Raw genomic sequence first — 16377 nt, forward strand, 5'->3', positions numbered from 1 at the left:
AGTCAAATGTCCCCTGGTAGGGATAAAGGGCATAACTGCTCCCTGGTTAAGAAACCAGAAACATCATGACTACAACAAAACAAATCAATTACCAGCTGAAGGAGTCTATTGAGAAGTCAGCTGTGATTTGAATTACATTGGTATTTTAGTTCAAAATACACCATGGCTAGAACCAAGTTAATTATACCAGCTTTTGTGTCAAGATGAGCTATCCAAAACAGTAGTTATTAGCCACATGTGGCTATTGGCACTTAAAATACACCCACTTCTGAAGTGAAATGCTTCAATTAAGTACAATTTGGGCTGGATTTTGAAGATTTGATATAAAATATATTATTCCAAGTAATTTTACTTGCTCCTCTTTAGTTTTTAATGTGGCTACTATAAAATTCTAAATTACATATGTGGTCCACATTATATTTCTATTGGACAGCACTGGTCTATAAACTTGAAATAATTTCATATTTTTTCAAATGAGATAAAAAGTCTACCAAATAAGCCAAAACGATTTTGGAAGGCTTTTGACAACCTTATGAAATTAGCTCATTTTTGAGCACTATAATTCTTTATTATCACGTCTAAATGTTTTTTCTGCTTCTTTAAACCAATTATTTCTATTCCAATGCTTTATTCTCAATGTTTCCAAGGGCTCTTTTATGGTTGTTGATTTGTCTTCATGCTGTCCATTACCATTCTCCTGCGCATCAGTTTCTTTCACACACTCAGGAGCTTTCCTCATAGGATGCTGAGATGCAGTCTCCATCATACTTAAAAAATCATATGCAGGGAGAGGTGGTTTCCATTCCTGAGCAGGCAAAATTTCTGGAAGGAAGATGCAATCAAGGGTTAAAGATGAAGAGATATAAGATCATCACATGAATATACTAGAAAGAAAAGTATATTTGTAAGCTATCAGTTTCACTTATCAAAGCAAAACTAGATTATTTTACAGTCATTCTCTAAGAAACTTAATACATTTGTCATTATTAGCCATTTTTATTTTTTGTATTACATTTAAAAGATTAAAAAGTCAAGTATTAATAGGAGAACAAAAAGTTCAGAATCTCATGGCTAATTAACACTTGCTGAGGTTTGAAGAAATAGTAATATGTATATGACATTACACACAGAGAGTTACAAGTTGAAATGAAAACATCTGCTTTCCTCCTTATCCCTGTGTCTTTACTTCAAGAACTATAACTGTTTTTTATGAATCACTCCAGAAAAAAAAATAGAATATATTTATTATTTAGACAAGTACTTTCTCATACTTAAAGTATTTTCTACTTTTGATTAACAGCCTTTGCAAATAGTTTGTGAAAATAAGAGTCATGTTGTAAAAGTAACTATAGACAAGGAATAAGTTGCTATAGAATCAACCGTACCATAATCAGTGATTGGATAATTTCTTAGGTGGCTACATGACAGTGAATCCTAACATTTTAAAATAGTGGTCACAGGAAGAGAAATTGGATTTAAGCTGATAACATATACATAGGATAAATGAGCTAACTTTTCTCCATGTGGCAAACAGACTACACAAAACAATTTGAGAATTCAGTTGCTTGTTTAAAATACAATTTTGAGAAATAAGCTAGGTAAGGAAAAGTGCTAAGTAACTTTTTTTTAAAAAGCTCATAAAGTACAAACTCCAGCATCTTCATAAATCAAATAAATTTCTTTAAAAGTTTAGTAAATTCATTTAAACTCCAATTTCCTAGCGTGGATTAAAGCTCAAACAAAAATCCACCTAAATACATATGTAGTGTATCTATACTCAATTATGAAATCGTAGTACATAGGTGATGATATCAATCTATTAAATTTAAGTTGTACCTATAATTGATGTTTAAAAATCATAGTGTTGCAAATGCAAAAGGACAAATGGATAAAACATCTTTTTGAATATAATGAATAGATAAGAATAATTGTAGTTTGTAATATACAGAAAAAACATCTTAAATTAGGGATATTAAAGCATCTTTAAGAAAAGACCAAATTTAAAGCATAGCAAATACTTAGCAATATTTATTTCTTCATGTAACTGCAACCTGGTGGTTCACAGTTTGAGACAATTCCAAATGCCTAAAACTGAACATTCTAGTTCTACTAATTATTTGCTTAAGGAACCCTACTAAGGTCTTATTTTCAATTGCAAATAAAACTCTACTTTTATCAGATAAGGTTAATAACATTATTATCAAGTTAGTAATGACAATAGTTAACATTTTTTGAGGGTTTACACCAGGCATTATTCATTTAATTTTTACAATCCCATGAGTAAAGTATAATTATTAACCCCAATTTTATAGAAGAGAAAATCAAGAGAAAGGTCAGAGAACTTGACCAAAGTGAAGTGCATATTATAACTAAGTTTGCTTCTTTTTAGCTATACATGTTACAGGAATAACTTAAAAAATAGGATCAGTGACACAAAGAAAAATGGAAACCCCTTATTAGGTGAGTTGGCAAAGATATTATTAACAAAATCACAATGGAAGACATCCAATCTCTCAGGAAAGTCAGCAGAAAAATTCTGATCCTTTCTATAGATTAAAAAAAAAAAACACAGAATTGTGTGTATTATATTGATATAAAAGAGAAAAACTTACTGATATGACTTTCTAGTCCTGCTTCTAATTTTTTAAGCCACAATAAAAGATTTTGTTCTGTTATAGCCTGGTCTGAAGGAAATGCAAATACTTGTCCACCTGAATGCAAATTCACAACAACAAGAAGAGGAAGGGGAGGCAGGGTGTCAAAATACACTTGTAAGATTCCTCTCCCCACAGGAGTATTCTTGCTGTAAAAGGAAACCATTGAAAATGTTAATATTTCTATAACAAAATTATGAAAACAATAGTTTGCAGAACATTAAACTTTAAATATAGTATCACATCAATGTTTATTTTATGAAAAGACGTCCGTAAAACCAAGAGGTTTATAAGTAAGTTATTGATAATCAAATTCAAAAATGATTTTTTTTGCAGGAGCCCTGTATTTCTCCTAGTAGAAAAAATGACAGTACCAGTTTTAATGAAAAAACAGGCACAATTCAAAGAGTTATCAATTTAGATTTGATATAAGAAATAGATTTCTTCCAAAGTTACTATACTGTATTTGTCAAAAGTTTTTCTTTGGACATCAATTACTTTTATAATCAAAAACAATTATTACTTAGAAAAATGTATAAGCCCAAAAGAAGAGACAATAAAAAATCAATAAACAAATGGGACCATAAGCAAACTAAAAGTTTCTGCACAACACAGATAGCTTTCAAGAAAATAAAAAGATAACCTATTGAATGGGAGAAAATTATATTTGAAAAACATATGATAAAGGGTTAATTTCCAAGTGATATAAGTAACTCAGACAACTCAATAGCAACAACCAAAAAGATCCAATTAAAAAATGGGCAGAGGAGGGGCCTCCCTGGTGGTACAATGGGTTAAGGACCGCATTATGAAGCAATCTGTAGCCTCTGCAGCACAAGTTCAATCCCCAGCTGGCCAGGAAGCAACCCACATGGTACAGCAGACCTCTTCTGACTCGCCCGCTGCTTCCCTCAGCAGTGGATTTCAGTCAATCTACCTGTTCTGTTCCCCACTCTCTCTGGTGAACCCTCTCACCCCCTGTATCTCTGGCCTGTACCCCAGCTCTTATATGTAAAAATAAATAAATCTTTTTTAAAAAATGGGTAGAGGAACCAAACAAACATTTTCCCAAAGAAAACATACAAATGGACAACAATTGATTCAACATCACTTATTGGTGAAATAGAAATCAAAACCACATTCAAGATCATCCCAGACCTGTGAGAATGGCTATCAAAAAAGATAAGAAGCAACAAGCACTGGAGAGGATGTGGAAAAAATGACTGTGAGTGTGATAGTGCTGAGAATGTAGGATGGTCCAGCCCCTGTATGAAAGTTCCTCAAAATATTAAAATTAGGGCCTCCCCCGGTGGCACAGCAGTTGAGCACTGGGTTGCGAAGCTGCCCGCAGCCTCTGCAGCGCCAGTTCAATCCCTGGCCACAGGGTGAGGGTCCCACGTGGCGCACAGACCTTTCTGCTGCCCGCTGCTCCCCTCAGCAGTGTACTTCGTCAGTCGGCCTGCTCTGCTCTCCCCTATGACCCTGTGAATTCTCTCACCCTCCCGTACTTCTGACTATACCCAGTGCTTATATAAATAAATAAATAAATAAATCTTTTAAAAAATATTAAAATTAGATGTTCCATATAACCCAGTATTCCCAGTTCTGGATACTTAGCCAAAGGAAATAAAAACAGAATATTGAAGAGATCTGCACCCGCATGTTCAATGCTGCACACTGACAAGCAAGATATGGAAACAACCTAAGTATGTGTCAACAAATGAGTAGTTAAAGAAGATATGGAATTCCTGTATAGTGAAATACTACTGAGTCATGAGAGAAAAAGAACTATTGCCATTTTGACAACATGGATGGGCCTTGAGGGCATTATGCAAAGTAAAATAAGTCAGACAGAGAAGACAAAAACTGCACAATATCATTTATATGGGGAATCTAAAAAAAGGTCAACTTCGTAGAAACAGCAGAAAATTGATTACCAGGGGCCAGGAGGTAAGAGAAATAGGAAGAGGTTAGTTAAAGAGCACAAACTTTTAGCTGTAAGATAAATAAGGTCTGAGGATCTAATATATAATATGGTGACCACAGTTAATAATACTTTTTTGTATAACTGAAATTTGCTAAGAAAATAGTCCTTAAATGTTCTCCAAATGTATATGAATATATATATACACACAAATGTATATGTATGGTATATATGTATATGTGTGGTGACGTATATGTGTATGTGTATATGTATATGTATGGTGATGGATAGGCTAATTAACTTGGTGGTAGAAATCCTTTAACAATGTATATATAGCAAATCATCACTACCACACTTTAAATACTTCATAACTCTACTTGTCAATAATACATCAATAAAGAAAGGGGAAAAAATACCACCTGGCCAAAAAAAAAGAATTTTATCATAGAATTAAATCTAAAACAAGATTATATTGGACCATCTGAGGGAACTTAGTTACTAAAATATATGTATGGAAATACACATTGGTTCCATAATATTAACCCCATGATAGATTTAGAGAGTTTCATTGGTGAAAATGTCACAATAATTATGCTTTATTTACCTTTAACATAATAAAAAATAAAAATATACTTACAGATTTAACCAACAAGGGGTAAGTGAATCCAAGTGCTCATCTTTTACCAGCTTCAATATTGTTTTTTCATATTGAGGATTTATGTTACCATCACTGAACAAAATAAGTAATGGTTTCTGAAGTCTTAAATATGAGGGAAGATTTTCCACAGTGATTTCTGGCTGTAAAAGAAAAGACTGTGCCATATTAGCCAACATACAGAAAACACATGAAATCCATGTCATTTGCAGCAACATGCATAGAGCTAGAAGGGATTATGCACAGGGAAATCAGCCAGGAGGAGAAAGTTAAATACTGCTGGGTCGCTGACATATGAAATATAGAAAAACCAAACAGAGTCAAAGAACAAACTTTAAAGTCAGCCCTTAAAAGCTGAGCATAGGGGCCTCCCCGGTGGCGCAGCGGTAGAGCGCTGGGTTGCGAAGCTGCCCGCGGCCTCTGCGGCGCCGGTTCAATCCCCGGCTGCTCCCCGGCCACCGGAGGAGGGTCCCACATGGTGCGCAGACCTCTCCTGCCGCCCGCTGCTCCCCTCAGCAGTGTACTTCGGTCCTTCTGCCTGCTCTGCTCCCCGCTCTGGCTCTGGTGAATTCTCTCACCCTCCCGAGCCTCTGACTGTACCCAGTGCATGTATAAACAAAACAAAAACAAACAAGCAAACAAATAAAGAAAAACATGCCTCTATTTAAAAAAAAAAAAAAAAAAAAAAGCTGAGCATAGAACTGAGGCATCCAAAGGAGGATGGGTAGGGAAGGGACAAGGAACAGGTTTGGGAGTGAGCACAACAGACTGGTGGGGGACTGCGGGTGCTTTGCTGGTGGGTATGCTATGCCAAGGTGACTATGCCTGAAGAGGGAAATCCTACACTTCCAAAATGCTAACAATGATGTAAACCAATGGTACTTCAATAAAATCTTTTTTATAAAGGTAAGCTGAGCTCTTTAAATCTTTTAATACCTATGCTTACTTACAATTAAATTTTACTTTTCAATATCATGGACTTTTTACCAAAAATAATTAAAACAAATCAAAAACCTACCTCATTTCTTTTGGTTTCAAAATAACTGAAAGAAAGAATTTAACAATAAATAAGGTATCTTAACCTTTTACCATTTTTATTAAGGGAGAATAATCATTTTTCATTTGTAGAAGACAATTTGTCTAGGCTGTTAACGTGAACTGGAAAGAGCAACAAACGCTGCTAATATATTGTGGGCAAAATATAGCAATGACTTAAGATATTTAAATCGTCAACCATTTTCTATTTTTACTTTCATCTCTATTGGTTTATCTTCTGGATATACCTATAAGTTCAATTAAATCATCCTTTATCAGATAAATAATCCTAAACTGACAGATGAGGAAAGCAACACAGAGGAGCAAACTTGCTAAAGTCGCACAGCAACACAGAGAAGAGAGTGAAACTAGACCCACGTCATACTGAATCAAAAAAAAAAAAACCAATATTTTCCATGCCTTTCAAAAGTTCATGCTTTACAGAAGACAGGTATACAAATTGCTATGATTTTAGAAAAAAAATCAAGTATGGAACATGGAAACATGGGGAAAAAAAACATGGAAACCTATTGGGTCAAAATTTAACAAGCTAAAAAACAACGTAGGAAGTTCATGGATGATTTTAGGAAGTGATAATTCAGTTGGCCCAGGGATAAAGAATAAGCTTTTGATAGACTTGAGGTGTGTCCTAGAGCAGGGCTTCCAGATAGAGGGATCATTGTGAGGACAGGCGATGGTGTTAAGGCATATGCAACATCTGGAGAATGGAGAATGAAGTATGCCAGGGGCCAACAACAGAATACACAAAGCTCTGTATACACTATACACCTACTTCATTGGGTTTTCACAGTAATGCTAAGGCAGATGCTACCACCACCTACATTTTATGCAATTGGAAACTGGAGCACACAGAAATTAAGGTGCAGTGAGTAGGGAAGTGAGCAAGGATGTGAAGCCAGGCACACTGAATCTCTGGAATCCAGATGCTTTATACCAAGTTTCAGCCTAGATTAAGTAGTTCAACTGGCCACCAGCCACACTATTCTCCACAATAAAAATAACCCAAAGACATGTAAACTTTTGGCAGTAGACTAAAGAAGCTGTATGCATAAATGAGTGAACCATAAATTAGAGTGAAATAAAAACCACTGAATCATCAGTTTATAGAATATCATGTATCCATTGTGTCAACAAAAGCCGGAAAATCATTTATTATATTATCTTTAACTGATCTAGATTTTCTCACTTCAAACAACACACTAATTATCAAGTATACTCACAAATGTTTCCAGGAATGCATTTGTTATTATTTGAACTATGTCCTGAACGTGGGTGTTAACTAACGGAATGCTCTCTATTTTGTCTTCTTTGTGCCTGGCAAGCAGGAGGGCTGGTAGAGGCGCAGAGTATTTATTTGACCTGTGAAGAAATGTAGTATTAAAATTCTCAACTAGAATATAGAAGTCATCAAAAATATAAACAATTAAGGCAGAAGATTATAGTGGGAGGCAGACAAATGGGAAATGTTCCTACTAAGTAAAAAATGAATTTCAGACAAACAATCTTCTATGTGAGGCTCTCTGAGGAAGTTCAGGAGCCTTGACAAACGCAGATTAAAAGAAAGCAAAAGATAATCTAGGCAGAATTTTTTTATCTGCATAATTTACTCATCAAGTAAATGTCCAAATAGGATTTGAAACACACTGACTGAATGGTTCACCAACATTTTGGACAGTTCTACCATACTGCTGAGCAAGGAGATGGGCATTTATTACATTTAGAAGCCTACAAAGTACTAACATAGGCACTTTAAGTCTTTGTTGAATCCTCAGGACAGTTCTATTAAGAAGCCACTATCAGGTCTCCCTGGTGGCCTAGGGGTTAAATCTCAGCACTCTCACCTCTACAGCATGAGTTCTATCCCCTGGCACAGTACATCTTTCTTGTCTCACTGGCTGCTCCCCTCAGCAGTGTATTTCAGTAAATCCACCTGTTCTGCTCCCCACTCTCTCTCTGGTGAATCCTCTCACCCCCCCGCACCTCAGCCTACACCCCAATTCTATGCAACAATTAAAAAAAGAAGAAACTATCACCCCCATTTTACAGATGAGGAAACCAGGACTCACAGTGATAAATTAAAAGTTATATTGCTGCCCTATCTTTTTCAATTGTGTAAAGACAGAGTACTATTTTGCAAACCTTTTCCTCTCTAAAGTTAGAAGACCAATAAACTTACAGTATCAGAACATCTTCTTTAGAATAAAGTCCAGTGATAACACATCCTTTTAGGTAGGTTCCTGCTTCAGTGAAATCTTCTTTTGCTATAAAAAGGCAAAACCCAGAAATTTTCAAAATTATGTGTGCTATTCAACAGAAGAGCAGGTCTATCAATGGAAGTGCTTTATTAATTACAAAAATAAGTATTCAAGTGCAGACTTTACATAACTTAGTGGTTTGAAATAAATCTGTGTTCTTTTTATGACAGTTGATTACCACAGAAGCGTAAATTGATACAATGCAACTATGGTTCCCAAAACAAATATACTCTAAACGTAATTTGTAAGATTTATAGCACTCTAATCATAGAGATTTACTGAATAAATATTTATTGCTTTTTAATTTACTGTAAGGCAGAGGAATTGGAGACAGCTGACCTATATGCATTCAGGACAGAGAAGCAGGTATGTGTCATAATATACACACCATACCCACAAAATTTTAAAGTGCCGATATATATAGAAAAAAATAGAAGACTGGAAATCTAGCCTTCTAACAATGCTTTGTGAGGGTTTTGTGTCTTGTTTTTGTTTTTACTTCCAGAATCTTATATAATGTGTTTCTGTTAGTTTTGAACTAGGATGTTTTTGTATGTTAGTCTTCCTTCATTTGTTCTGTTACACATATTCAAAATTAAAATTATTGTTTCTGTAGATTTCTGCACACATTTTCATAAATAATAACAAATTCTGGATAATACTAGTAACCATCTTACAACACAAAAAGCAAGTTTGAGTTAAATAGTTGTAGAATAATAATGAGAGAGCGCAGAGGTGTATTTATATAAATGATATATCCTTATCAAGTGAAGGCCAAAGAGTAGCTCAGCTCACAGAATTCAAACAGAAACAGAAAGATGATGATGGAAGAATTGATTCATAAAGCACCTTGTAATCTGTGCATGTTGAACCCCAAAGATCCATATCTTAGCAGTAAGCATGTATTCATGGTGTGAAAATTAACACTTCAACATCAGGTAACCACAAGATCATTTTCTCTTAAAAGGATGCATACTTTTCACAAAATTAAAAACCAAGTATGCAGGAAAGGGCAATCGGCAGCTCATTTACATTGATTTTAATGAGAAACTATTAACCCATCAAAATATTTTCCTTAGCCAATGCTACACCAAAGTAGAAAAAATTTACAAAAATGACTCAGTGCCTATACTTCCATTTCTAAATTCTGATCAATAACTGATTATCTACAGCAATTATATAACAGAATCTGTTTCTGCTTACCTTTGTTTTTTAAGCAACAGCAGAATATTACACTAGTATTGCCACACAATCTCTTCACACAGAAGAAGCCTCTCTACTCAAGAATATTTTTAAGGCTATAGACCTCAGATGCATACCCATTTCCAATAAATCAGAATGTAAATTTTTCCCTGAACATTTAAAACCAGGTATATTCTTCTCCTTTTTGGTGAAAATTGCTATCAATCAGAATATATGGCAACTCCAGACATAAGGAAATATTCAATTATCTAATAAAGTTTTTTAAGCCACTGTAAGTATATTTGGGGTGTAATATTAATGGTGATCTACAATATTTTGTTTATCCATAAACATATTTTAATTGCAGACAATAAATACATTCACTTAACATTACTGTTTTTTTCCACTATCACATTTTATTAATAGTCTTATTTATACATACTTTTAAAATCTACTTTTAAACTCTACATCTATTTTTAAGCTCTGTCAGCAGAAAGAGTAAAGAATTAAGACTACTCCAAAGTAGAATCCAATTTTAAAAGCAATCTTAGATCCAATCTTAGATCTTTGTTTCTAAATTCAATATCCCACAGAAAGGTTCCTGGCTCTTTGGAAAAACAGATGATTCTAGGAATAGGGATAGGAAGATCTCATGCCAAAAGGACATATTCAGAGAATCATGGAGATATGTCAGACAGGCATAGGAGTCAGAATGAAGGGGTGTCTACCAACCCATACTGAGACAACTGGAGCAAACTAATGATAGTAACTGATCACCTATTGAATAAAATAATATTCAGGTATCCATACTGATAAACAAATGAAAGGGAAAGCTCTTTCTTAGAGTAGTATAAGAATAGTATAAGTATAGTATATAAGTATTATTACAACTAATAATGTAAAAGGAATAATGAAGTTAGAAAATTTCCACCTGGCAGATATCACAATAATAGTTTTTTCAAGCAATGGATTCTACAAATGGAATACAAAAATACAATGAAAAATAGATTATTTATAGAGTTTTTTTTTGTTTTGTTTTTTAAAGATTTATTTTTATTTATTTTATGCAAGCACTGGGTACAGTCAGAAGCGCGGAAGGGTGAGAGAATTCACCAGAGTCAGAGCGGGGAGCAGAGCAGGCAGAAGGACTGAAGTACACTGCTGAGGGGAGCAGCGGGTGGCAGGAGAGGTCTGCGCACCATGTGGGACCCTCCTCTGGTGGCCGGGGAGCAGCCGGGGATTGAACCGGCGCTGCAGAGGCTGCGGGCAGCTTCGCAACCCAGCGCTCAACCGCTGCGCCACCGGGGAGGCCCTATTTATAGAGTTTTAAATTATCTCATCACAGGTATTTATTAATTACAAAAGAAAAAAAATAGTAGCTTTCCAGTACAGGTATCCAGCTGATACACCAGTGGACAGATAATAAAGAGACATTTCTGCCCTCATAGAAATCACATCATATTAGTCTTCAGATATTAAAATCTATATGAATAAAAAATCAATATCTGACATAAAATAAGTGCTCAACAGATGTTAAGAGCAGCTGGCTTTTTTGAGTGACACATAAACATACACAGATATGTTAATAAATTCATAATAGCCTTTCATTGTTATACATTTTCTCATTCAGTGGACACTGAAAGACCAGGAACTATCAAGTGAATGTCTCCAAAAAATAAAACAAACAAACAAGAATAAAGACAACCTTGTAATAGCTGACTGGAAAGGCTGGGAATAATTAATTGAATTAATTAATAAAAATATCATATCCAGATGCTATCATTCTGAATCACTAAAACCACCTAAATATAATTAAACATTATGCTTTTGACTTCAGTAGAGATAGTTACATGCAAATTTTATCTTCATTTGTACAGAAATATGATCAGTACACTGTTCCTTACGTTGATCTCCTATATAAAACAGTATGAAAAATTTCTCTCAGCACTTACAATCAGGGAGAAGTCTTGTTTATGGGTGAGTCAGCATCCTAACTTCTAAGTTGCCATTTATTTATCATTTAAAAATATGATAAAACGTAAAATTTTCACCACTGTTTCTAACTGCTATCAGATTACTTATGAAGTTTTATTATCAATATTTGTTTTCTAGATATTCTACATAATTATTCCCTACTCTTTTATTGCTTGATTTTTATATTTGTTTAAATGATTTTATTGTATTTGTGCTTTTTATTATCTGAAGACTAATTATTTTTTGAAACATGCCTAGTGTAAATAACAAATGAAAATTTCTGGGCATCAGCATGTGAAGTAGATAAAAGGCAAGGTCAACAGTAAGAGTAAAAACATTAGAAACAGAGAAGTAAAGCACAGGCTCGTTCACCGCATGATTTTTCATAAAGACCGCAAAATAAAAGGCTATGTTCTCCAGGGATTTTGTCTAAGAAGGTAAGCCATAGTATACACATTAATATTCTCAGTATTTCTTTCCAGTAAGCTCTTTTCACTTTTATTTTAAAATATGTTTAACACCAGGTAGAGAGGGCAAATTACTAGACTTAAATTTGTAGAAAAGTTAATTAGTATTTAATATTATCCACTCTAACGCAAATAATCACAAATGTATCACTGGACATGGGAACCTCTTCCTATACCAAAATTCTTAAAATATTTCTCTCAATTTGAAATTCATCTTAAATAAGAGAAAAACAAGAAGGGATCACGATGGCTCACTGGGTAAGAATCTGTGCTAGGTAAGAGCCAGCATGTGATAAAAAACACTGAGGATTTTGTTACCTAATGAAGAGGCCATCCATAAACAACAGCAAGAGAAAAATATTTTCACCAATATTATAGGTCAGGAAAAAAAAATAAACCTATTGTAACTTCCATTTAAGGGTGAAATATGTGAAAGACATTCCCATGAAGCAAGAAAAAAATATAAAGAGTAGGAGTCTAAGAAAATATTAAGGGAGAAAGTGAATGGCACATCCGTTGATGTGGGTACTCACCCCAGCATATTCTTTCGCTGGTACCATAAATTTAATTTTGAAACTACAGAAAAATTGAAAGACTGGTAGCTATCACCAGACAAAGACCATAAAAGGATCCTAGAACACAAAGCCAAATCTTGCCACATAGGAAAGAAAGAGGGCTAATGCGAGGAAGAAACAATTGAGGAGATACAGGAGTAAAGTAATCTCATATACAACTTTCATTAAAAACTGCTAAAATGAAAAAACAGAAAATAACAAGTGTTGGTGAGGATGTGGAGAAATCAGAACCTTTGCACATTATTGGTGAGAATGTAAAATGATACAACCACCATGGAAAACAAGGAGAGATTCCTCAGAAAGTTAAAAATAAAATTTCCATATGACCCAGCAATTCTGCTTCTGGGTATATATCCACATGAATTGAAAGCAGGGTCCCAAAGAGATCTATGTACATCTATGTTCAGTGCAACATTATTTACAGTAGCCAAGAAGAGGTAGAAATAATCCAGTGTCCATCTACAGAAGAATGGATAAATAAAATGTAGTATAGATATTCATCCTTAATAATGAGGGAAATCCTAAGACATGCTAGAAATGGATGAACCTTGCGGACATTATACTAAGTAAAATAGACTAATCACAAAAAGACATACTGTGTGATTCCACTTTTATGAGGTACCCAGAGGCAGTTGCCAGGGGCTACAGGAATGCAGAGTAGTTGGCTAATAGGTACAATGATTCAGTTTTTCCTGAAAAAGTTCTGGAGATTATTTAGACAACAATGTAAATATACATAATATTAGTTTACTATATGCTTTAAAATGATTAAGATGGTAAATTTTATTATAGGTTTTACCACATTTGAAAAAAGATTAAGTTATATTCAAAGCAAGAAGAAAATATATATTAGAGTAGGACAATATTATAAATGAAAGTGAAATGAAAATATAGGTGAATATTAAGGCTGATAGAGATTTTCTATTAGCTAAAAGCAATGGAAGAACTCTCAAACTCAATAGATTTGAAAACAAGTTTTAAACTGCTACACATAAAATTATTATTAAACAAAGTTAAAAAGCAAGCAATGAAATAGGGGGAAATGATTTGAACAAAATGACAAAAGCATAATAATCAAGTATATAAAAACTCTCATAATAATTCATTAGACAAAGAATAAAACTCCATTTTAAAAGTAATGCATATAACATAAAGTTTATAGAAGACAAATTTATTGTCCCACAAGAAGTCTATTAGCTCTACTGCACAAAGATTCATAAATAAAATTATTTTTAGTAGCACACTGGGAAAAAGGAAAAAGGAAACAACGTAAATATTGTTTATTGGTAAACAGCTAAATTATGGCTTATTCATTATATCAAATATTATAGAGAGATGATTTTTGAAGACATAATCACCTGGAATAAACTGCACCGATATAATATTAAATAAAAATAGCAAGACATTAACCTAGAAGTAACCCAATTACATTAAATGTTTATAAATATGCAATAAATAGTACACAGAAAAAGAGGGAAGGAATTGCATCAACATTTAACAACTCTAAATAATTAGAGGATAGTTTTAATTTTTTTCAAATGTCTTTGTATTTTCAAAATTCCGTGTAAGTTATCTTTATTTAAAATATTATTTTAAAAAGCAGTAAACAAAATTTTAAGTATCTATTGTGTAATTTAAAAGGTCAGCTCTACTTACCTGTTGTCATGGTTGGACTAAATAATCCCAGTACTGACACACTAGAATAGGAGATCAGGTCTTTATATAATTTCCCACTTAAATATTCTTCTGCTTCTTGGACAGATGTTATGGTCACTGGGCATGAAATCCTGTTACTAAATGAATATACAACTACAATCAAAATTAATTTTGAAAGAAACTCTTCAGCTTATAAAAAAACAACATTGAATTTAGCAATCACTACTTCCACTGGATAAATATCTGGAGAAATGAAGACAATTACATACTATTCTTTTTTATTTTTAAAGATTTATTTATTTACGCATACAAGAACTGGGATGCAAGCCAGAGGTGCAGGGGGTGAGAAGTTTCACCAGAGAAAGCAGGGAGCAGAACAGGCAGATGTACTGAAATATACTGCTGAAGGAAGCGGAGGATGAGACAGGAGAGGTCTGCTGCACCTTGTGGGTTGCTCCCTGGCCAGTGGGGGATACAACTCCTGCTGCAGTAGCTATTGATAGCTTGATAGCATTATCTTTAACCCCTGGGCCACGAGGGAGGCCCAATTACTAACTATTCTAAACAAAAAAATCACCCTCATTAGACAAAATATCTATTGCCCCTAAACTGATGGAATGTAGATAGGTTCTCCTTATTGTTATTTATCCTTTGATCTCATTTATAGTATCTGCTTTCATCTATTCAATGTGTGTCAACAAAGTATGGGAATTAGGCTTTTATAGACCTAAATAATTTAAACATTTAAGATGTAGGTGAATACTTACAGGTGGATAAATTTTAGGAGTTCTTCAGTTCCTAACATACCAGCGTAAGATATTGGTTTCTTGCCTTCCTTGTATATCTTTACAACAGGAAATTCAGTAACATTTTGCTTAGTACATACATCAGACCAATCTGCACAGTTTACTCTAGTAAGCAGCACAGTGGATTGGCCTAAATAAAAGGAAAATGCACTTTTATAAATGTTAGTGAAGAAAACTCAGTTGTTGAGAATCATTAATATTTTTATTTTTATAACCCCATTTTAACTTCTTAACAACATAATTTTTTTCAAATGTCTTATTTTAACTTCTTAACAATGTAAAACACACCTGCTGACATACCTTGATTTTTTGCAATACCTTTCCCTACTTCTTTCCCACCTCACTACCAGCTCTTGTTTGATCCCTTTTGCAGCCTCTTTGCCAGTACAACTGGAAGTTCAAGGTTTAGCTTAAGATGGCTTGTCTTCTTGCTCTACACTCTCTTCCTAGATAATCTAAATAACCATTAACAATCTAAATTTTTTTCCCAGAGTCCTCTGTAAAGTTCTAGACCCATGTATCCATACTGTTTCTCAATTTCCTCTCAGTATCTAAAACCAACTATTGTTTCCTTCCTGTATATATTGGTGAATACTGCTATTCCTGTAGAACTCAAAAAATAAAGTATTATGTTTCATGCCTCCCCATTCCTAAGCCTTCCATGTCTAATAAAATCAGTGTACATATCCTTTCAACAATACCATCTAATATTTAGTTATCTCTTCATCTGTCCATTTCTCTTTACTAACCATCATTTCTTCTGGATAACTACAAGAGGCTCCTAATTCATCTCCCTGATTTCAATGTTTCTACACTGAAGCCAGAGATAGCTAGCTAGAATTCAGTATGTTTCTACAATGACGTTAGAGATAACTTCTCAAAACTCAAATACGTTTTGTTTCCAGCCCACCCCCACCTGAGTGTGGCCTTTCTCATCCCTTCAGATCTCTGCATATGTGACAACTTCATGGAAGACTTCTCTAACACCCTCATCCTCATCAGGTTTCTATGCTCTTAGAGAACTGTTTCCTCCCTTATCTCATTATGTAATTATGTACACATCGGTGTGGTTATGTGATTAATGGCTCTCTCTATCTACTCCTGGAGAGTAGGAACTGTGTCTGTTTTCCTCATCATTGATTTTCCACCATCTGGAGCAGTCTGTGCACATGA

At 34.2% G+C, this 16377-nt stretch overlaps 1 protein-coding gene across 1 annotated transcript in view; it reads right to left on the reverse strand.

Moving 5' to 3' along the window:
- Positions 1 to 556: 556 nt before the first annotated feature.
- The window catches only part of TXNDC16 (thioredoxin domain containing 16), a gene marked incomplete at its 3' end in the record, with an annotated part of 58440 nt that continues 42619 nt past the window's right edge, over positions 557 to 16377 (reverse strand). The window contains exons 13-19 of the mRNA XM_084240036.1: positions 15166 to 15334; positions 14399 to 14535; positions 8466 to 8550; positions 7510 to 7648; positions 5216 to 5376; positions 2613 to 2803; positions 557 to 822 (exon numbers count right to left, since the gene is read on the reverse strand). Coding sequence (XP_084096162.1) covers positions 557 to 822; positions 2613 to 2803; positions 5216 to 5376; positions 7510 to 7648; positions 8466 to 8550; positions 14399 to 14535; positions 15166 to 15334 — 1148 coding nt within the window. The remainder of the gene's footprint in view (positions 823 to 2612; positions 2804 to 5215; positions 5377 to 7509; positions 7649 to 8465; positions 8551 to 14398; positions 14536 to 15165; positions 15335 to 16377) is intronic.

This window comes from Talpa europaea, assembly GCF_964194135.1.
Source record: "Talpa europaea genome assembly, chromosome: 8".
In the NCBI taxonomy this organism is placed as follows: Eukaryota; Metazoa; Chordata; class Mammalia; order Eulipotyphla; family Talpidae; genus Talpa; species Talpa europaea.